At 41.3% G+C, this 24,523-nt stretch overlaps 1 protein-coding gene across 1 annotated transcript in view; it reads right to left on the minus strand.

The window, feature by feature from the left end:
• GNAI1 (G protein subunit alpha i1) overlaps positions 1 to 23,395 on the minus strand; it is a 48,547-nt gene extending 25,152 nt beyond the window's left edge. The window contains exon 1 of the mRNA XM_075274129.1: positions 22,989 to 23,395. Coding sequence (XP_075130230.1) covers positions 22,989 to 23,106 — 118 coding nt within the window. The 5' untranslated portion in view covers positions 23,107 to 23,395. The remainder of the gene's footprint in view (positions 1 to 22,988) is intronic.
• Positions 23,396 to 24,523: the final 1,128 nt, after the last annotated feature.

Here is a 24,523-nt window from a genome sequence, read left to right on the forward strand (position 1 = left end):
AAAAATATAGAAAAGTTCTGAAGGTCACAAGTAGTCAGGAGTCAAAACCAAAGTCACTGTGTAACCTTAACTTAAAGGGGTATTCCTCACCTCAGGTGTTCATGGCAGAGATAAGAATGCTTGTGTCTCTGACAGCCTATAAGTGGTCAGTAGTTACGTAAACAGCCTGGAGTCTCATAATGGTAAACAGGAGTTACACAAACATTTATTTGGTACTAGCAGGAGGACCCGGCTTTGCACGGGTATATTTCATTTTTTGTTTGTGTATTAAGAATTGCCCAGTTTTGCACTCGTGTATTTTGTATGACGTTTGTGTGTGTGTCTCACGCCGTGCCTGTGATTTCTCCGGCATCTCAGTAGCTCGCTGGTACGCCATATAATGAGCGTGTTGTTGGTGTTGATGATCCGCCTGCTCTGGTGTTTCAGCAGCTGTCAAGCTGGCCTGCTGCTAAACTCGTTCCTTACACTGTGCCCGTGATTGTTCCAGCTCCGCTTGAGAAGAACTCTGTGACTTCTGGCTATGTTCATAGCTGTCGTTGTTTTAGAATTTTGCAACAAATTAGATTTTCTTTTTCTTGGAATGCTTAAAAGTAGCAAACTGCTAATTTGGATTAAAGGTGTTTTCTCATCCTGTGTGTCAGCACACCCTGGAGCAGATCAGATAATATGCAAATGCAAGTACACAATGGACTGAGGGTTAGCTGAGTGTTTACATAGCTTCTGATAAAGCCAGGTCTGTTATCTCTCTGAGATAAGCTGCAGCCAAGAGCATTATAATATAGTATGTGAACATAAATTCATAACAGTCGTAAAGCCATGTCATTTACCGGAATAAAAAGTAGCCTATATGTTAATTGAGGTTACAAACTACCTGTGTGCCACATTTCATTCAAATCCATTCAGCCGTTTTTGCGTGATTGATTAACAAACATCCAAACACACAAAACTTTCACATTTATAATATTAGTAGGATGTTTTCACCATTTTTAACAGTAAATACCCATTTCATTGTAGTTGCTGTACGATACAACTTTTCATGTAGATTAAAAAAAAACAAAAAAAACCTTGTGACATGGAGTAAACTGTGACAAAGGTCAACTTTAAAGAAGAAATAGGCGTTGTCTTATTTTCCGACCTTAACACCAGTATATTTTAATGGATGCAGTGCTCGCCATATAAACCTATGAAGCTCTAAAAAAAAATTCCAATAGCCCTATAAAAGTCATTGGACTGTAGAAAGAGCAACAAATAGCTGCAACCAGACTACAAAGGGCAGTCAAGCCTCTGCTATTTCACGGCCTCCACTTCACGAGGTGCGCATGACCTTGGGTAACCTCCTTTCAACATAGAAGACAGGTTTACTTTCATACAACTGCATGTTGCAAGCTTACAAATTTACGGAGAAGTTGGAAGAAGTAGAATAAACATTTGCGATTTGAGACAAACCCTAATGGCAGATTTTATTTTGAGTTGCCTACCTGCTGGTTGTTAATACGACCAGACATTTTAGGTTTCACTAGGACAAGAAGGCTCCCAATATCTATGTCAAGTACACCTCTAATATTCACTGCAATGTTTCGAAACATCAACCATCAATCTATAGGGGGACTCTGATGTCCTCTCAATGGGGACATATTTATTGGTTTGCCAAGTTCCCATGCTAGGTATATAGCAGTATCCTGGAGAAATCTGGATCTCCTGGGTTTCCCAGAACTTCACCTTAATTATAACTTACAAACCAATTTGTGGGCCAAAAATACACACGTACGTCTCCAAAGTACTAGGAATCTAAGTTTTTCAATGGGTGACATTGTTTTCTTAACATTAGGATATTCTTTCACAATAGCTAATTATACCGTTGTAACCGGAGGGCATGATACTGGCATACAAAATAATGTGTTCGGCCACGCATGATTTAACTCAATAACAACCACTACAATAAATATACCTGACATTTCTAGCAATGCTACAGCCATATCATTTTCTTTTCTAAAGAGTCTTTGTGCCCAAACAGACTGTTGTGGGCATGCTCTAGGACCTATGCAGAGGTCACATTGCAGGGTGGGATATAAAGGGAGCTAAGATAATTACATATTGTCATTATTATAATCTAATTATCTATGCATACGTGTCACACAAAGTCAATGTTCTGCTTGCATGTGCTGGAATAATTCTGAAAAGAAACATGTAGGTGAGGCCATAAGATCAGCAACAGTAACTGGATGACCAGCCGCCAACGCCGGCACGAGTTTAAAGGTAATAATTTAGTGTTATCCGTGGATGGGTGCAAATTCACTGCATATGCTTGCCAAAGTGTGTGCCATAGCCCTAATATTACTAAACAAATACATATAATGTAACATATTACTTCCGTGTATCATCATCAGTCACACAGAAAAAGCTTCAAGACAACAATGAATTCTTGATGCTTTTTATATACGTGTGTTTTACATACACACAAAAATATATTTTGACTTTTGAATCCCCCCTCTCCCCCCAGTATAATGCTCCACAGAGCCCCCACACAGTATAATTTGCTCCACAGTGCCCCCCCCACACACACAGTATAATATGCTCCACAGTGCCCCCACACCATATAATATGATCCACAGTGGTCCTAGAAAGTATAGTAGGGATTGGGCATGCAAAGAAAAATTGTCAATAAATGGTATTTAGGAAGTTGGAGAGGAGCCTGGGGACCTTATGTTTAAAATACATTTATCCTGGACAACCCCTTTAATACTTTTTCCATTACACTGTCCATGAAGTACACCAGAAGCTTCATTCAGAGATCACTAGCTGTCTATATAGCTTAACCCTGCTGTTCTGTTCGGGTCAATATGACCCGAAATGATTTTTGAGACCCTGCAGATTTTTTTTAATGAGGATTTGAAACTAGTGGTTCCTTGACTTTTCCTCATTTGTGGAGCTCTACATTTTTTTTTTGTTTTTGTTTACTTTTTGCTACACGCTGATTGTTACACTTGTACTGTTCGGGTCAATATGACCCGATAGCATTTTATACTGTTCTACAGGTCTCTGATTATTTCTGACTGCAAAAGTTATGGTTTTTTATGTGTTCTTCATCCCCAAATGGTGGTGGTTTGACTGTTCTTATCAGTAAGCAAGTAATTATCTAGTCTGTTTGTGAGAGAGGAGACTGGTTGTCTATCATTCAAAGGGTAAAAGTTTGTGGAATTGCGAAACCGGTCGCCACATATTTAGAGCTACAATGTGTCTTGAAAGGTTTCATGACATTTCGAGAGTACTGCGGTTTGATTCTAAAACAGATAGAATGGAAAGAAGAGCTAAAGATAAACTAGCCCCTATTAGAAATTTTGGAATCAATGGGTAGAGATTCTACCAAAATTGTATAACAGTGGTGAAAATGTAACTGTTGATGAGCAACTGGTGGCATTCCGAAGTAGGTGCCCATTCAGACAATATATACCAAGTAAGCCAGCAAAATAAGGCATCAAGATCTGGACACTTTGCGACAACAAAAGTTTATACGCTCTAAATGTTCAAGTGTATACAGGAAAAGCCCCTGATGAGAGACCTGAAAAAAATCAGGGTAGGCGTGTTGTTCTAGATTTGACTCATGGACTAAAAGGACAAAATGTCACATGCGACAACTTTTTTACATCCTATCAACTAGGCCAGATGTTGAAGAAAAAACAACTTACCATGCTGGGTACTATGAGAAAAAACAAACCTGAACTACCGCAAGGTATCCTTAGCAAGAGAGAGGTGTACAGTTCAACTTTTTATTTTTCTGGAAATACAACTGTTGTTTCTTATGTTCCGAAAAAAAACAAACAGGTAATTCTCATGAGCACAATGCACCATGACAATGCCGTAAGTGATAGAGAAGACAGAAAGCCTGACATTATTTTGGATTATAATGCCACAAAGGGAGCAGATGATACTTTAGACCAAGTAGTATCAACATATACATGCAAACGCAAAACCAATCGGTGGCCAATGATTTTATTTTATAACATACTGGACGTTTCTGCATACAATGCATTTGTCTTATGGAGAGAAATCGACCCCGTTTGGAACCGGAATAAGCTGCATAAAAGAAGATTATTTCTTGAGGAATTGGGAAAATCCCTGGTGAGGCCATATATTGAGAGCAGAAAAGTGACCCCCAGAAGTGAGGGAGCAGCAGCCATTGTAAAAAGTGTCCAGCATGCTCAAGAAAGAGACTCCACATCCACGGCCTCCACCAGCACAGCTACCAGCAAAGAAAGGAAGAGATGGAGCTTCTGTCCATCTTCCTCTGACAATAAGACTAATCTGACATGTGCTGGATGTTCAAAATATCTGTGTAAAGGACATGTGTCTTATTATTGTGCTCAATGTAAAAATGCATGAATATGTTCAGTTTTTTCTTTTTTCTTTCTAAAATGGTTGAAGTTTTTATGATTTTTCATTTGTTGATTTATAAAATTTGTTTTCAAAAAGATAAATTTCATGTTTTAGTAATAGTAATGTAAAGCTTCTTTATTATTTGTGTGCAGAATGTCAACAATCGAAGATAATTGCAAAAAGCCTGTGTAACCTTTATATGAAAAAAATTAAAAAAATTAAGTTTGAATTTAAATTTTTCTTTTGTTTATGATCAAACATGTTCACAAAGTATTTCAATGAAAAAAGTATTCAAATAAAACAATTAGCTAAAAATCAAGAAATAAAAGGTCGGGTCATATTGACCCGGGAACAGTACAAGTGTATAGCAAATGCGAACAGAACAGCAGGGTTAACCACAAATCTGGCCTTGGTTGCCTGCTGCCTACATTTGTTTAGGCAGGATATACAGAATAAAATGACAACTATCAAAAGTAACATAAAGCACTATATAACAATCTGTTCTTGAGCTGACATACATTACAAACTTTGTTCTCAGCTGTCCAAACCAAAAAACTAGCCTTTAACGGGATTCTACCATGTACAAATTGTAGACAATTAATAGTTTAACATTTTTGCAAACATAAAAAAAATGTAACATTTTAAATTCTTTAATAAATAAAAAGCTATAGAGATGTTTGCCAACCATGGTGGCAGTTTTTTTTTTTTTTTTTTTTTGATTGTTTGCCAATGGATATGACCCTGAATGCTGAAACCATCTATGGACAGAAATCCAGCCATGATTTCCTTATCATGGCCAGCTTATCTTCTGTAATGTCCATGCCTGATCACTTGTCCACAATAAAGAAACCATGGCTGGGTTTCATTCATAGTTGTATACATTGGCAACCAAGACAACACACTATCACCACTAACATGGTTAGAGAAAATCTTTAAAACAATGGAAAATATTGGAATTTATATTTACGTTTTATGTATAACTTTTAGGGTGTGTTCACATTCTCATATGATGCGGATTTGGGGGCAGATTTTGCCCCCGAATCCAGAGCAGATTCCTCCGAGAATCTGCCTCCCATTATTTTTAACAGGAGTCAGAGTTTGCAGCAGGACGCGGGAAAAAAAAAGAAGCGTCCTGTTCAATCTTGGTGCGGGGTCCGCCGCTAGATACTCCCGCCTGGTTAAACACATTCATGTGGGCCTAATCAGGAGTGGGATGCCACGACGAAGTGCTGATGCACTGCGGCTATTTCGCAGCGCAAATGCCGGCGGTGGAAAACTAAGAGAATTTTCTGTGTGAACATACCCTACAAATCTAAACATGGTCATGTTCATGGGAATACTCCTTTAATGCAGATACTAGCATGTACTGTGTTCACCTCCGTTGCTGGGTGACTATTATCTGCTCCTCAATATTTAATCAGTTATCTCTGATGAGTTCATCGCCATAGACATGTGCAACTATACAGGCACATAATGCACTACAACCTGCAAAACGACAAGTGGTGGCTCACATATACAGTCATGTCAGGTGGCCATAAAACATGGTGTAATAGGTGCACCAACCTTTATTTGTCACCTCATTGGATTAGATAAATATGTGCTTACATAATAAACTTCCTTGTATGTCAACACACATAGCAGGGACAAGCATTATACATAGGTCACTTACATATACTATAAAAGTTGGTGAGCAAATCCATTAGACTACTCCACCAATTTTACAAAGTGACATGATACCATGCATGAATATCTAAGAGAGTCTTACAAACAGAAGTGTATGCAGTACTTTATAATATGCTGGTTCATGGCCATGAATATAGTAGCAGCTATACAGTGATCACATCCATATACAAACTGTGACCTATGCAGACACACTTACAAACATCCATATTCCAGTTGAGATGCGACCTTGACAATTGAGGCCCATAAAATACATAAATCCTGGACAAACCCTGTAAGTATCTACTTACAGATGTCCCAGCATTCCTTGCTTGCTTAGGATTACCACAAATGTTGGTGACTTGTATTTATGGGAGTATATTTGCAACAATGGTACTGTTCAATAATCTGATACCAGCAGGCTAGTAGGCAATGTGCCAGTCAACCCACACAACATGTATGCCCTTGGATGTATTGTGCACAGATTATTTGTAAGCATGCAGCACATCATGCCCACACATACTGACTGGGAGAAGATCAAAACACTTGCACCAAGACTATTCTTCAGCGCTTTCTATTACTATTATGCAAGGCTGTAGGCCTTAGTCATGAATACACACAAGGATGTTTTGTCACATACTTGAATACTGCCTTGTTGTTTTTTTTTCACCCCCCAACAACAGGAAAGAGAGAACAAACTGAAAACAACGGGGTAAATTTATTGAAAGTAGCTTGTAGTATGCTAGTAAATTTTACTGGCTCTTAGGCCTGTCCCCTCCTTGGCAAAAACAAATTTCTCCGGCAACTCTCCGATGATAAAATATAACTTTTAATCAGAAAACATCATAAAATGACAAAAAATTTGATGTCGATCACAAAATAAAGAAAAGAAATATAAACCCCCTAAAAAACGCAGACGCGTTGCGGAACCATCGCTCCTTCCTCAGTGCACAGTGAACGGCTCACATTGAAGTCAATGGGAGGTGGTTTTTTAAGTCAAAATCCGGTCCAAAAAACCCCGTGTGAACTTACGCTTACAAGTACAACACAAAGGATGAACAGTCACTAATTTTTACGCTAAAGCAGTCACGTAAAAAAAATTGTATATTCTGTATCAGAAAAAGTCAATGAACTTCCCCAACACGGGCCTCATTTATTAAAACTTCAGCAGGATGCATTTGTTATGGGCAATAAGGCTAAAATTCACCAATGTTCATTTACATTACACTATCCATGGGACTCTCAGGTCTTAGGTAATGAAGATATACCAACAACATGTGATACGCGCGTATCACATTGAAAGCAATAGTCAAAAAAGCCTCCCATTGAGTTCAATGGGTAGCGGGCGTAAGAACGAACCCATTGAAGTCAATGGGATTCTGTTTTACTTAGCTCACTCTGACACGTGTTTACGTGTCAGAATGAGCGGCGCGTTACTCCCTGTGAACACAGCCTTAGGCTGCTTTGTGAACAGAACGCCAGTGCGCTTGTGTGATCGGTGCTAGCTACAGTCCTGACAGCCCCATAGAAATGACTGGAGAGCTGGCCACACAAACAAATCGGCAGTGAATTCACAAGGAGGCTTTATAGAGATTTTGAGCCCCTGTCCTCCTGATCACTGGGGGCATCGATGCTTGAGCCCTCAGAGCTCAGACACTTATTTCCTCATCCTGTGGATAGGGGATAAATGTCCATAGTGGTGCAGCCCCTTTAAGTTTAAAAAAATAAAAAATAAATAAAAAAAATGCCACCAGACGCTAGCAATTAGTAAAATTAGTGAGGGTAGGCCACATTTTCCCCAGTACCCTTCCTGGTGATGCCACTGGAGCTTCCAAAAAAAGGGGAAAAACAATGCTGTCCTCAATCTAAACCACCTAATGTCCTTGAAGACTGGTGTATTTGTGACCCAATAAGGGTTCTTCACTGAAACTGGAGAAGTACACCTTGGCTTTAGTGTGCAAGTACCTGACCTTGGGCACATGGAAGCCAAGGCATACTTCTCCAGCTTCAGAGAACTGTGCAAACAGCACTGGAGCAACGTCTGACGTGACTCATTGGACTTCTCCCTAAACAAGTAGAAAGTTTGTTTTTTTTTCAATGCAGTGTGAAAAGAGCAATTTGGAACAGTAAGCCAGCAGTCCTGAAAGGTTCCCTTTAAGCTTAAAGGTGATTCTTGATTTTAATCTCGAGTTACATATTTTTACTTAAATAAACAGAAAAGTTCAGTCAGCTGGCATAGGGGTAAGGAGTCAGGCGGGTCCTCGTATTACCAGCCAACTATTGACTTCAGTGAAGACATTGATGATTATAGTTTGCCGCAGTAGGACAAAGCCTGTACGGAATAGATCAGACTCTGATGCAGTCATTTTACAATCCTGATAAACAGGATCACAATTTTTTGAAATGGCAAATTACAAGAATTAATTGGATTAATTGCATAGCCCTATTACAGACAATGGAACACTAATGGCTAAAACAGAAATTACTAAACTAAGCCTTCGTTTACATCAGCATTTGGATCCCGTTCGGGGGAGTCCGCATGGGGACCCCCCCAAATGGAATACCAAACGCAAGTAAAAGCACACAGACCCCATAGACTATAATTAATGGGGTCTGTGTGCTTACCGCCAGATCTCCGCAGGGATCGTGCGGACAGGAAAGTAGTTCACCATCTACTTTCCTGTCCGCATAATTCGTGCGGGCAGTGCGCGGCAAGCACACGGTCCCCATTTATAGTCTATGGGGTCCGTGTGCTTTTACAGCACAGCGCTTGCAACTGCGTTTGTATTTCATTCGGGGGGGGGTCTCCATGTGGACTCTTCCCGGACGGAATACAAAAGCAGATGTGAACAGGGCATAAGAAGTGAATGAACATTGCATACATTTAGTCTATATCCACGTAGGAGTGTCAGATTGCTGGGGGGTCTGACTTCTGGGACACCCAAAAATCAAGAGAACAGGAACCTAAAAGTTCCCCTAAATGCTCCATGTCAATGTGTAAATTCATCCCTTCAAAGAAAAATTTTTCAAAGTCAACAAAAATTTTTAGTTTTTCTGATGCAACTTCCCCCTGTAAAAAAAAAAATCCTTACACAAATAACCCCATTAACAAAAACAAAATAAAACAAAAATCAATTTATAAATATTAGGTTAAGGTACACCCAGGCAAACTGTTTATTTTTGTGGTTTTATTTAGTAAAAGTGGTAAAACATAAAAGCAATATAAATATGGCATTGCTGTAATGTCATTTTGAAAACAAAGCAGATGCAACATACAAAAAAACCCAAAAAAAACCTGCAGAATTGTAATTTTTTTTCATGTGGACCACATAAAACCTTAAAAAAACTAATCAAAACCTTACATGTAACCCAAAATGGTAACAAGTAAAAAAAATTGTAAAAGGTGAAAATAGAAAATGTCAAAAAGACTGATATAAGCCTTAACCACTAAACCAAGCAGCGTTCTTAGAGGGTTAAAGAGAATATGTCACCAACTTTATGATGCTCTCGCTTAAAAAAAAAAAAAAAAAAACATCCAGTATTGACAGGAACATCGATTTCATCGCTTACAGGGAAAGAGAAGCAGTCTCCCAGAGAAGAAGATAGGTGGGCTTAGTTAATTGTGAAGGGCTAGTAGTGGACGGTATAGCTTAGCTAGGGAGATAGGGAAGGAGGAGTAACAGTGTGAGAGAGGAGGGAGGAGCACTGAGAGGGAAGCTAACACCAGTAAACAAATGCAGATGATGTCAGGAGCTCCCAGAGAAACCTAGACACCACCCAAAACACTGCTAAGAAAATATACGGGTGTACTTTTATCCCATTAACAGCACTCACAGACCTTTAAAAAAAAAAAAAAAAATTTTTTGCCCAAAAAACCCCTTTAAGTTACTCAAATCTAAACAGTCCATACAAAATTATGCTGCACTGTCCCTTTCCCGCTAAGTCATGCCCCCAGGGAGACTCACATCTAAGAGTAGCCCTCACTCTGAAGGATCCAATCTTACCATGCACTATGCAACTGGATTTCAATGGTAATGCTGGAGATACCTGTCAACAATTGGTTGTCTGAGTGTTAGGGCTCTTTCACATTAACAATTCTGTCCAAGTGCTATTTGGGAAATAAAAAAAGACAGCACCACCAGACCCATTACAGTGAATGGAGCCATTCTTGCTTCTATTTATTGGACTAAGCAACACAGAGAAAAAAAATGTGGAATGTCCAATTTTTCCCCTATTTTTTATAGTCGCCTCGTCTGTGTTTCATGTGTTTTGCACAGATTCCTAGTTTCTGAAGTGCGAAGCTCATACTGATTCGTGCAATTGTGTCTGGGGATAAGTGAGACTATTGTAACGTTCAGCAGAGTCTGGAAAGGAATCGGACGTGGAAAACTGCCTTAAATTCCTCTACATATTCCATTGTGTGAAACTAGCCTTAGCTAAATCTCTTTATAACCTAATTTTTTTTTTTTTTTTTGGAGGGGGGGGGGTGTTTAATGAAAACCAATTAAAAAAAAAAAAAAAAAGTATAAATAGCATAAGTGAAATGAGTCCACATTTAAATATAACTGAATCTTACACTAAAAATGAGAGAAATCACCGCAGTAAATATAGAAATTGTTTCACAATAGACCGTCTCATGTCACGATTGTAGAAGGTGCCAGAAAACAAAACAACCGATACAATTTATAGTATCAAGTGATCTCACTGCAACCTGAGTACAGAAGTTCTCCCGTTTCCAAAGCACAAGGTAAAATCTGTCTCTCTTGTTCATGACAACATGCAAATCTATAAAATGAAAACCTGATGTATTGCCCAATGCAAACAGTTTTGTGACAGGATAAGGTATCATGTAAAACACAGCAGCCTGCACCTACAATCACATTTATTGTTGTGAAAATAAGATCTATTTCACACTTACGTAAATGTATTTCACATAAACAATTGCCGTGTAATGGACAATGCAGGACGCTTCCCTAAACTTTCAGGAGCTCAAACACAAACAACACCTGTAAAGTAAAGGGAACCAGTCAAGCAGTCCGGAAAGTGGAAACTGCCAGCATGCAGTTATAGGGTCCCAAACCTAAACATAACTTAGAGTTCATCATGCACAATGTGAATGCGCCAGAGGGCTGAAGCGGACACCAGACCACTTCTAATTTCATTTTCTTCTGATTCTGGAGACAGAATAAGGACCCACTGGTCTTATGGAGTGGGTGTGTAATGTCCCAAATCGCTTTAACAGGTTTCCTTTAACCCCAGCTGCACAATGGCATGCTAGTTGTTTAGCTGACAGGTTTGGCATAAGCTTCATGAATAAGCCTATTACTATTATTATTATAAATAATAATTATTGTCAGATACATGGGGGAAGATTTATGAAGACTGGCACGCCTCCTCATAAATCACGCACACCCTCCACGCGGTCTGTGTGAGGGGAAATGTACAGCAGCCATTTCTCACCACTGGAAAATGGCAGCCAGGGCATAGACGACTGCACATGCTCGGGCCACCATTTTCTGGAGGCGTGTTACAGTGCTGCGTCCGATGCTTGCAAAAGGCAGACGATATGGAGAAAAGGAAGAGGGGAGTGAACACAAACAGCTAAGGGGCGGTGGAAGGTTATGCCAGAAGGGGTGCTTAGAGCTCAGGAGGAACGCCTCTGATGCTCCGTGATCGTAATTAGCATAACACAAGAAACAGATTTTATCAGATATGGCAGGGAGAAGAAAAGAATGGAAGGTAGGAGTAGAATAGCCTATTTAAAGGCTAGTCCAACGTGCCATTAGTTAAAAAGGTGTTTTTCTAAAGATAGACTTACTTTGAGAGGATCCAACCACCTAATAATTTAGTACTTTAAAACTAAGAAACCTAGCAGTACACACTATAGTTTTACTCAGTGCTGTGGAGTCGTAGTCGTATAAATCAGAGTTGTGGCCAGTTTAGGGTGGAGTTTGAAAAACAGTTACCGTCTACAGATTAAAACTAAAAGCATTACTTTCAATTATATTACACATTTATAGATGCTGTATAATTAATTAGAAGCTTTATTTGTTACATATTTCCTTTTATAGGAAGACAAATCACTGGCTTTATCAAGAATTGTTTTCAATGAGAGCCAGAGATCGCAGTAGGACGCTGAAAAAATAAGGATCCTGCTCAGTCTTGCCATGGATTCCGCAGTTTGAGACTCCTTGCCGATTAGACTAATTCACAACATCCCGCCACTTGTAGACTGTGGCCAGAAAATGGCAAGGAATTCATCTCCATGTTTGATCATGGGCGTCAGCCAGTTATGAAGGACTCTGAGTGGCAGCAGGAGTTGGTGGTGCAGCTTAGTTCTCACTGACTTTAATGGGTGTTGCGCTGCAATGATGGCATCCAAAGACTACACAGTCCTGTATTGAATATGGGATGGGCACAGGAAGCAGCTCTGTACAAGTCTTTAGTGCAGGGAGGTTGGGGGGGACAGGGAGCTGGGGGAGTTTGGCAACCTTCCGCACTCTAGCTGTTTTAAAACTACAACTCCCAGCATGCATACTTGCTCTGCTGTGCTTGGAACGCGCATGGAAATGAAAGGAGCATGTTGGGAGTTGTAGTTTCCCAGCAGCTGGAGTGCCGAGGGTTGCTGAGCCCTGTTCTAGTGGCTAAAATTTTTCCCATAGTGCATCATGGTACTAACCACTAATTACTGGGAATAACTTAAAAGTTATGGCTCATCAGTATAACTATAGTTTGTATTATAGTTATATAATTTAGACATTTTACCTTACGTTCACCTTTGAACACAGTTTAACAGTTTTATATGAAGATAAAATCTGCATAAAGTTTAGCAGCTATGTGATTTAATGACAATCGTCTAGGGCTGGGCAATTCATTGAAAAATAAGCAAAATCAAAAGTTAGCTCAATTATGTTGATGTTTATGTTGATTATTTAAATTATTTTGTGTTCATACCATTTAGGCCGGATTCACATCTGAGCCCGGTCTCCGTTCTGCAGGTTTCCGCTTCCTGCCCGAAACTGGACAGGAGACTGAAACCTGCAGGCATTTTTTAAACCCATTCATTTGAATGGGTTTGGAAAGTGTCCGGCCGTGAGCGCCATGGAGCGTTTTGTGCTCTCCGCAGCGAAACCGTTTTTTTTTTAACCGGACACAAAGTCGAACATGCAGGCCTATGTGTCCAGTTAAAAAAAAAAAAAAAAAAAAAAAAACGGTTTCGCCATGGAGAGCACAAAACGCTCACCGGCGCTCACTGTCTGTCGGGTTTCCGTCTTCTGTCTGCAGAAGACGGAAACCCTACAGGCAGAGTTCGGGCGCAGATGTGAACGAGCCCTCAGTCTCCCACTGCCATTGGCTAAAGGATATGTCACTATTCGTGATCCTGATTGGATAGTTAGAACGCAAATAACTAAAACTGAGGGGCATGGTATGGCATATAAGTAGGGGGACATAACATGCAAAAATGGAAGCGTCCTAAAATAATCGTTCATTAAACAGGCTGTCCAAGAATTACAGATTTCGCCAAGAGGTCAGAGAAAGTTAAATATAAACAAAAAAACAACACTATATACACCTCTCTCCAGTGCTTAAGTGTCCAGCACCACTTGGGGACTTGTTTTGGCGGAAGTTCTCGTTGCACATGACCTCAGGAAAAGAACCAGGACGTCACTCACATATATCACCTGTGATGTCCTGTTTCCTTTTCTGATTGGCCTCACATGCAACAAGGATTTCCGCCGGACCAAGTCCCCGGGCTCTGCTGGAGCGGACAGCAACGGGAGCACTGGAACGACAGGACAGGTAAGTAGGTTTTGATTTTCTCCTTCACTGGCCTGCTGGCAGAAATCTGTAATTTCTGGAATCAAATTGCAATCAAAGTAAAATCCTACTAATATTATCCTAAATGTGAAAGTTTGGATGTTTGTTCCTTGATCACGCAAAAAACGACTGAACGGATTTGGATGAAATATGGCACATAGAGAGTTTGTAACTTTGATTAACAAATAGGCTACTTTTTATCCCAGTAATTGACATGGCTTCACGACTGTTATGAATTTATGTTCACATACTATGAACGTAGCCAGAAGTCAAGAGGCTTCTCCTGAAGTGGAGCTCAGGGGGATCATCGACACCAAAAACAGACTCATTATATGACGTCCCAGAGAGCTGGAACAATCACGGGCACAGCGCGAAGAATGAATTCAGCGGCAGGCCAGCTTGACAGCTGCCAAAACGGCGGAGCAGACAAATCATTAACGTCAACAACACACGTTATATGGTGTCCCAGCGAGCTGCTGAGATGCCAGAACAATCACAGGCACGGTGTGAGGAACAAGTTCAGCAGAAGGAAGCTTGAGAGCTTCCAAAACGCAGGAGCAGGCAAACCATTGATGGCAGCAATTTGCTGAATATAGGTGGATCATCGTCGCCAACAACAGTAGTAGTGCTTGCACGCGTGGCATAGCCGCATCTCACAGCTGATGAGCAGGGGTCCCACTGATCACTTATTGCCATGATGCAAATGTGAACAATGACCACTTTTAATTCCAAGTTCATTCCAAGTTCATGATAATAAACATACGGGACAAAGGCAACACAAAAAAATGTGTCACAGCATGCACAGTAACCAGTATAACTGGAAACAAGGTTTACTCAACCAGCCCTAACATGAAGTGGTGCCTGGAACATTTCAGACACTCGTGAATAAACTCCCCAGTATTGTATATATACACAGTCAGGGCCAGATCCTAAATAAACTTAATTACTGTTTAAGGTTCTCACTTGTGGAAAATAAGACGTTAATAACAATGTTACGTTTTTCTGCAGAAGGACAAGAAAAAAAAGTTGCTGTACATAACTAGCTGTGTACAGTTGCTACAGGTTGTATGCTGCCTAGTTACAAGCATTTGGGAGGGCACATTATATCCATACATGCTGAATGGTTGTGACCATGTGATCCAGGGTTGTAACCAGCTTGTAACCTCCAAGTCCACAAAATCATGGAGGAAGTAAGGTAAATTACCCTGAACAACCCATTTAAACAGCCAGCGACCAAATACCCATTCAGGCAACAGCTATCTTACCCGACTCTCATATGAACATGCACACGTGTATGTGCTGAACAGAGAGGGTAGAAAGTCACTTTGTAATTTCTCTTACAGCAGCTCATCTACCAAAGAACAAAAAGATTGAGCAGTTGAAAACCAACAGCCTGACCTCTGTGTCCCCCTGACATTTGTCGTCAAACTACTGAAGCCAGACCCTCTGAAATCTTTGGATTCCACCAACATACAACTAAGGCATATAGTCGGCTTTAGCCTTCCCTTTATATACAGTCCTATGAAAAAGTTTGGGCACCCCTATTAATCTTAATCATTTTTTGTTCTAAATATTTTGGTGTTTGCAACAGCCATTTCAGTTTGATATATCTAATAACTGATGGACACAGTAATATTTCAGGATTGAAATGAGGTTTATTGTACTAACAGAAAATGTGCAATATGCATTAAACCAAAATTTGACCGGTGCAAAAGTATGGGCACCCTTATCATTTTATTGATTTGAATTCCCCTAACTACTTTTTACTGACTTACTGAAGCACAAAATTGGTTTTGTAACCTCAGTGAGCTTTGAACTTCATAGCCAGATGTATCCAATCATAAGAAAAGGTATTTAAGGTGGCCAATTGCAAGTTGATCTCCTATTTGAATCTCCTCTGAAGAGTGGCATCATGGGCTACTCAAAACAACTCTCAAATGATCTGAAAACAAAGATTGTTCAACATAGTTGTTCAGGGGAAGGATACAAAACATTGTCTCAGAGATTTAACCTGTCAGTTTCCACTGTGAGGAACATAGTAAGGAAATGGAAGACCACAGGGACAGTTCTTGTTAAGCCCAGAAGTGGCAGGATAAGAAAAATATCAGAAAGGCAGAGAAGAAGAATGGTGAGAACAGTCAAGGACAATCCACAGACCACCTCCAAAGAGCTGCAGCATCATCTTGCTGCAGATGGTGTCACTGTGCATCGGTCAACTATACAGCGCACTTTGCACAAATAGAAGCTGTATGGGAGAGTGATGAGAAAGAAGCCGTTTCTGCACGTACGCCACAAATAGAGTTGCCTGAGGTATGAAAAAGCACATTTGGACAAGGCAGCTTCATTTTGGAAACAAAAATTGAGTTGTTTGGTTATAAAAAAAAGGCGTTATGCATGGCGTCCAAAAAGAAACAGCATTCCAAGAAAAACACATGCTACCCACTGTAAAATTTGGTGGAGGTTCCATCATGCTTTGGGGCTGTGTGGCCAATGCCGGCATCGGGAATCTTGTTAAAGTTGAGAGTCGCATGGATTCCACTCAGTATCAGCAGATTCTTGAGAATAATGTTCAAGAATCAGTGACGAAGTTGAAGTTATGCCGGGGATGGATATTTCAGCAAGACAATGATCCAAAACACTGCTCCAAATCGACTCAGGCATTCATGCAGAGGAACAATTACAATGTTCTGGAATGGCCATCCCAGTCCCCAGACCTGAATATCATTGAACATCTGTGGGATGATTTGAAGCGGGCTGTCCATGCTCGGCGAACATCGAACTTAACTGAACTTGAATTGTTTGTCCAAAATACCTTTATCCAGGATCCAGGAACTGATTAAAAGCTACAGGAAGGGACTAGAGGCTGTTATCTTTGCAAAAGGAGGATCTACTAAATATTAATGTCACTTTTCTGTTGAGGTGCCCATACTTTTGCACCGGTCAAATTTTGGTTTAATGCATATTGCACATTTTCTGTTAGTACAATAAACCTCATTTCAATCCTGAAATATTACTGTGTCCATCAGTTATTAGATATATCAAACTGAAATGGCTGTTATAAACACCAAAATATTTAGAACTAAAAATGATTAAGATTAATAGGGGTGCCCAAACTTTTTCATAGGACTGTAACTTTACTACTATGACTCATCATGTCTTCTTCACTCAAAGGCTTAGTTCACACGGGCACGAAATAGCGGACTGTGGTCCTGATTTTGACGTGGGAAGCCACGCCAAAATCAGGACCAAAATACGCCCGCCGCGACTGTTAGTTGCAGCTTCCCGCTCGGGAGTAGGCCTAAAATAAATGAGCCTAGCCCAGAGTGTGCTGCCGTGAGGCGGATGCCGTAGCTCAATGAGCCGCGCAATCCGCCTGAAGAAAGAGCAGCTCGCTTCTTTTTGCCGTGAGCGGCAACATGCCGCTCATGGAAAAAAGATCGCTAGCGGTCTCCATAGACCACCATTGTGAGGGGGCGGATTATAACGTGGATTCCGCGCCAAAATCCGCCCCCTCTGTCCCCGTGTGAATGAGCCCTTAGAATTACAGTATGCTTTAGTAAAGTTTGAGCTCATTTAGTCCCCGGCTCTAAAGAGTAGAACTTTTACCATTTGCTTGTTGGCCAAACAACAAAGCCCATATTAATTTTCTAATGTGTTAGAAAACATAAATAAATACATGAAGTTAGAAAAACGTACAGCTAGTGGAGATTCCATAGGTACAACCACCTCCAGTATCATAGACCTGTTTGGTTCTAACGTGTTCACATAACCAAACCCCTAACAGCCTGACAATCACACCCATGATTCTTGCTGTAACTTGCACACTAGCAAATTTTGTCAACACAGAAATTAAAGCATTTATCTCCGTCCCGATAAGGAATTATTTAAGTTTGTGTCCAAACATCAAGACTACAAAGTTTATTTGTGGAATTATACAAGTCAGACAACAAAAAGGTTTCTGCTAAGAAGACAGAACAGAGAAAATTTATATGTCTGCAATTGTGGCCTGTACACAGTGACAGTCAAGAAGCAGCATGTATGGGGCAACCCGGTTGCTCAGTGGTTAGTTAGTGCTGGAGTCTTGGGTTCGAATCCCACCAGGAACAACATCTGCAAGGAGTTTGTATGTTCTCCCCGTGTTTGTGTGGATTTCCTCCCATTCTACAAAAACATACTGATAGGGAGAAGAGAAAAAAATATATACTTTGTGATCCCTATATGGGGCTCACAATCTACATAAAAAAAAGAAGCAGCATGTAGATTATGATGCCATGATAACAAAACACACCAACCAGGGTTATTTCACATATGTGGCTCTGCATATTCTCACACCAGCTTAGAGTGCGGTCACATCAAGTCTTTTCCATCAGTTTAGCAAATACATATAATGGTTGCAAAAAAAAAAAAAAGATGCAAAAGGATGGCCACTTGTTATCATATAAATAAAAATAAATGGGAAAAAAGGACCCATTTCTGGCAATTTGAAGGACACAAAAGCATTGCATAATTTTATGGTCCTCAAAAATAAAACAAACTTGTCTATATAAACAGATGACCATCGACCACAACAAATAAACATACCTGCTAAACAGGTACAAAAAAAAAATGAAATAAAATAAAAAGATAATGTCATTTAAAAAAAAAAAAAAAAACTTTTTATACTAATAGCACATAGGAATAGTCTTTAGAAAGGCTTTCCATCTCTTACCTTTATTTTGCAGGTCTGCGCCGCTGTTTTGGAATTTTTCTTTTTTATGCTAATTGTGCTCAGAAAGCACAGAGAGGCGTTCCCCTTATGCTCGGAGCACAGCGTTGCCATCCATTCCAACGCCGCCTCTGTCTGTTGCATCTCCTCCTCTTCACTCTTCTTACACGAAAGCACTGCAAAATGGCCGACATAACAGTCGACTGCGCATGTTCCATCGCCATTTTGTGGTGGTCTCGTGTTAGAAGAGTAGTGAAGGAGGAGATGCAAATAGTCTTTCTAAAGACGATTCCTACATGCTTTTAGTTTAAAAACAGAATCCCTTTAACGTGAATGTACCCTTACTTTACTTCAGTTTCACTGTTTCTTAACTAAGCAATTCCAAAAGTAAAAACTTGTGCCAAACTTGCCAAATTAAATATTATCAAAGTTTGATCACTAAAAACGAGTTTCACTAGTTGAGGCTGCTGTACGTTAGCTCTGTAATCCCTGCAGAGCATATGTAGACTTTAGACATCAGTTAGACTATTTCATTAACCAGATAATAATAATGATAAATAATAATATAAATAGAAAAGCCCATGGTTAATGACCAGCAGTAAATTTGCATGTACCTTGGCCATCTGGCCTCTGCTAGGGTCTGTTCAGCCCTAATAGACCTGGTAATACAAACATACACAGCAGGCCCCCTTCACATGGTGCATTCCATTTAACCCTTCATGTTGAGGACAGAATACCTTTTAATCCTCAGTAATGACTTTCACACGTGCTGTGTAACAGATTTAAGGCAGATGTTCTAAACTTTACTAATGTATCATAAACTGCTGACCCCACAGGTCTGCCATTACAGCTCCTAATTTCATTACCTAATGTTTACAAGGAAAATAGGTACTTGCAAACACTTACTCAAGGTTCCCACCAACAAAGGAGTCAGGTAAAACAAGGCATGAAGCATGAAAAGTTTACACATAGACAAATGGCTAAGCCAAACAAAGAAAATAGCCCTAACGTGTGTAAGGACAGGCACCAGCTCCTTTCATTTGAAAAAGGGGCTTTGGAGGAATGGAGAGGATTTTCACAACTCGGGGCAAGTAGACAAACACCCCCACTAGGGGTAGGGACATTTGCTGCTTTGTGCAGTGCAGGATATTGTAAATCTTTGTGTAAAGTGAAGGACAATGCTGTAAATAGCACTGCTGGATAACTGAGGAAATGTGCTACTGATTATTTCCTTACTAAGCCTCCCTCAAGTCCTGGAAAAACAGTGCCACAAGGGGGTAAACAGACCAGCCTGTATGTTCCTGGTGGATGGCAACTGTCAAAACATGACTACAATGGCTTCCTGAAACCCTATATGAATACTATCACCTTCTTTAGCCTCTGACTCATCAATACACCAGGTATGTTTGGTCATTACTTTCACAGACATTATGGGCAAGCATCCAGAAGGATTAGCAGGTAGTGCGCTAAAGATCCAATTTGTGACGGACAGTATGCCTGAAGAATCAATATGCTTTATCCCATGTAAAATTCCCACCCACAACCTGACCATGTCTTTACACTGCTTGCTTGGACATTAAGAATGACAGTAAAATTAAAAAGGATGTTTCATGAACACAACTTCTGTCCATTTGGCTGCTCAGGAACAGCCTTTATATGCCATTGTTCTGGTGGCCTTGCCATGTCCTGGACCAGCCTTACAGCAGTCATGTGTTGTTCAGATGAAATCATCACAGCACGAGCGTGGCATTGAACAGACAAGTAATACTTTTGCTTTGTTCTTCTGCATTCTCCGCTGCCTTAGCCCCATTTTTATCTGATGTTAAACAACTCTGTAAATTTGTTTTCCAATAATTTAGTTAGTCCCTATGCAGTGGAAAGGGTACACCTGTTTGATCAGTGGGGATCTAACTGCTAGGATCCCCATCAATCATAAGAACAGGGGTTCTCTTCCCTCTTCTGAATGTAGCGGCAGCTCAAGCATGCTTACTGGCACGCCATGTCATTCCCTATAATTGCAGTCCCATAGAAGTCAATGGAGCAGCGGTTCGTGTATGACCAGCAACTCAGTTCATACAGGGTACAAGAGACCGCCCACTGTTATGATCAGTGGAGGTCCAATCGGTCAAACTCCCAGTGATCAGAAAAATATCACCTATAAAATTTAGAGAGGATAACTAAATTACCAGAACACTGCTTTAAAGGGGTATTCCCATGAGCATCATATTTATATTTGTAGATAATTAAAGGTTAAACATTTTTGCAAATATAAGTAGTTAAAAATTCTGCAAACGTTTTATAGATTTTCTATAAATATGTTAGTGGTGAGAGTCTGTTGTCTTCATAAGATAAGATAATCCTTTAATAGTCCCACAATGGGGAAATTGATCGGTTGCCATTGGATATGACCACAAATGCAGAAACTTTCTATGGTCTGGGACTTGTCAGGAACCCAACCATGATTTTCTTATTGTAACTGGGTTATAAGGCAGAGACACTACATATATCAGAAGATATCACGGCCTCAATAAAGAAATCATGGCTGAGTTTCTGACCCTATGAAGGTCCTGCATTCATGGTCGTATCCACTGGCAACCGATCAAGACACTAACTTTGTGGGCCTTTTTGAACTCTGTGGTAGCTTTAACCATCTTCTTTGGAGTTGCCTGCTGGGGAGTAGCATACCAGCCAGGGACAGAAATAGACTTGAAAGGCTGATCAGGAGGGCCAGCTCTGTCCTGTGGAGCCCCCTGGACCCAGTACAGGTGGTGGGTGACAGAAGGATACTGTCTGTGGTGACCTCCATGCGGGAGAACAAATCCCACCCCATGTAGGAGACCTTGATGGCACTTGGCAGCACTGTAAGTGAACGTCTGCTTCACCCCAAGTGTGAGAAGGAGCGTTATCAGAGGTCCTCCCAACCGCTACATAATCAACATCAGACCAAGCAAAGAGAGAGAGCTAAATGATCCTGAAGTCTTCTTTATTCCTTAGTTGCTATTCATCCCTAGTTTAGTATTTTTCTCAGCTTATGTGTGTGTCCTTCCGTAATATATTACTGTGTATTATCCTGTATCTGTATTACTAGGCTGCTGTAACACACTGAAATTTCCCCACTGTGGGACTATTAAAGGATTATCTTAACTTGTGACCACAGAATATTAGAGAAAACCTTCAAAACTCTACAAAAGGTTTAATTACTTATATTTACAACAGTGTTTAACTTTTAATTATCTACAAATTTAAAAATGGTTCTGTGCATGGGAACACCCCTTTAAGATCTCCTCTTGTAGCCACTGAATGGCAACCATATCTAAAATCTGTCCTGGCGATGTGACGACCATTCGGGTACACAGGCCTATTATAGTACGGTGATCAGAACTCTGGGATGTCAGGACCAGATTTTAGTCTTTAAAATAGATATGGTTGCCATTCAGTGGCTACAAGAGGAGATCTTAAAGGGGTGTTTCTTCCTGGAAATAAACAGTTAAGGTAATCATTCAGTGACTATAAGTAGAGATGTTGGAAAAACGTAGTAGACAAAACAATTATTTTGTCCAGTAAAATGCCAGGCCTAAGAGAATCCCCCCCCCCCCCTTCTTATAACTATAGGTGAGAGCAGCACTTCTGGAATTTCTGTTGTTTAGTTCTTGTAACAGCAGAACAACAAAAATACTGGTGGAGATGTGAACAAAGTTCAACTTATGAGTAAATTGGAAAAGGACATAACTTCTTATATAGTGAATAGCCTTTATTTACCAACACAGGAATGTTAAATAACCTTATAAAAGATTATACGCCACAGTGTTAGATTTCTGATAGGACACCTAAGCTGTGATTGATACGTCCTTTAGTCATTCCTCAGTATGATCATTGTCATATCCTGTCCCTGTGTCTCTATAGGTACTGTCACCCAGCTGCACAGTGATGTAGCATAGTCCCGCACTGTAAGAAAGTTGGGTGACAATCCCTATGGACCTGTAATGCTGCTCACACTTCTTCTATGGTCCCTTGTGTTTCCCTTCTTTAGATGGAGGTGCACAGTCAGAGAGGCTGATACAAGCTAACCTGAGAAGGCCGCAGGCACTCACTACAAGCAGATGTCAATCCGTTCCAATACAACTTTCCCAGGATCAGAAAAGAGTGATGAATGCGACAGCTGTCATGTAGTGGGCAGAGGGGCAGTATCCCTCTTAGCCCCTCACCACACCCTGTGTGATCCAGCAGACAATGCCGCACCCTTCCCACACATTACTCCTCACAGTACAAATCACAGCACATCGCAGAGCACAATGGAGCAGCAGCTGTCAGACACGGGCCTGCAGATAGATGGATGGATGCGGGCCCCTCTGACAACAATAGACCGGGATGGGGTGGGGGCTGCCGATCTAAGGGAATGCGGCCGGCGGATGGATGGATGGACAGCACCTACCCAGAAGCAGCAGCTTGACCTCCCGGGCAGCTTTCTCTCCGTCCTCCCTCAGATTCCTGTCGATCATCTTACTCCTCTCCACCGCCGCCTTGTCCTCCGCGCTCAGCGTACATCCCATGGCGACAGCGCTGCTGGGACACTCTGTGCACACACAAAGTCGGGAGCGCTCACCTCAGATCAGGCGGCTCGGGGTGGGCGGGGGCCAGTGGGCGACGAAGCTGAATGGGCACGGGGCAACGAGCCGTCAATGAGCGGCCGGAGGCGGAACGTGCGCGCGGTCTCGGGGGATGGTGGCGTGGGAAATGAGGGCTAATGATGCTGAGGAGCCAGCCAGACGCTCCCTCCCCAGGCTCCGGCGTCCACAGCTGCAGCTTCTCCCCTGAGCTTCTCTCGTTCTCCTATACTGAGATGACGACAAAGCAGCACGGCGCACGCGCAAACTCTCTAGCTACACCCCAAGGGTAAAGCCTTCCACTCACGACAGTACCCGGATTGAGCAAGCGTACGTTCACGCCTCTCGCTCGCTATAGGATGGCGACGCGCGTTCAGCCATCTTTAACCTCTTCGCTATCAGAGTACGCTATGCCGGATGTAGGAATGAGGGCGGTCAAAGAGAGTGCGGATGCGAAAGGGTTACAGGAATCTACTGTCTTAGTGACGTCAGCACGTGTGTTTATAAAACAGTGGCCGGGCGAAGAGTTGTTTTATTTGAATGTCAACGGTTGGGAGTGTATGTGCGATGTTTGTCGGGCCAGTCCCGCCTCTCGCCAGTGTCTAGCGGGGCGCTCTCCTCGTGTTGCCTTTACCTCAGGCGCTCTAGCGGGGCTGTCAAGTGAAGGTCACACCGTGTCACATTCAGGACAGTGAACGTGTGCCTGTTATTAGGACTTGTCACCTTCTTTGTACGGACTTGACCTGTTTTCAGGTTCTTCTGTTTGCTTTGTAACGCCCTTGTAGTTTGTGCTCCATGTATTTGTGTGGAGCCACTTCTGCTTCAGATTAGTTCATATGATCTAATGGGAGGGGGGTCCGCGCTATGGGACTTTCCAAAACTCGGGTGAATAGGGAGGCTCAGTGATTCTAGGAAGATTGTTGTAAGTCTGTGACACAAAGCAAAGGAACTTCATTTAGAGACCTGCGCATTAACCTCCAGTTACCTGTGGACCCCATAGAATATCCTATTAATGCTAAATGTGAAAGTTTGTCGTTTTGTGTGTTTGGATGTTTGTTCCTCAATCACGCAAAACCCGCTCGACCGATTTGGCTGAAAGTTTCCACAAACATAGTTACTTCACAGGATTGCGCAATAGGCTACTTTTCGTCACAATAGCGCACATACGTTTGTGCCAGGACCCCCACAAAACCCAAACTCACATCACCATCTTCAATCTCACACACTTTGGACCATAGCAAGCCCCAAAATTCATATTGCCCTCTATAGCCTAGCCCCTAACCCCACACAATCACATATACATATACTTTACCACTTTGCCCCTCACCTTAACGATACTCCAGGAGGCTCTCTTTAACGCTCC

The sequence above is a fragment of the Leptodactylus fuscus genome, chromosome 5 (assembly GCF_031893055.1).
Source record: "Leptodactylus fuscus isolate aLepFus1 chromosome 5, aLepFus1.hap2, whole genome shotgun sequence".
Taxonomy (NCBI): domain Eukaryota; kingdom Metazoa; phylum Chordata; class Amphibia; order Anura; family Leptodactylidae; genus Leptodactylus; species Leptodactylus fuscus.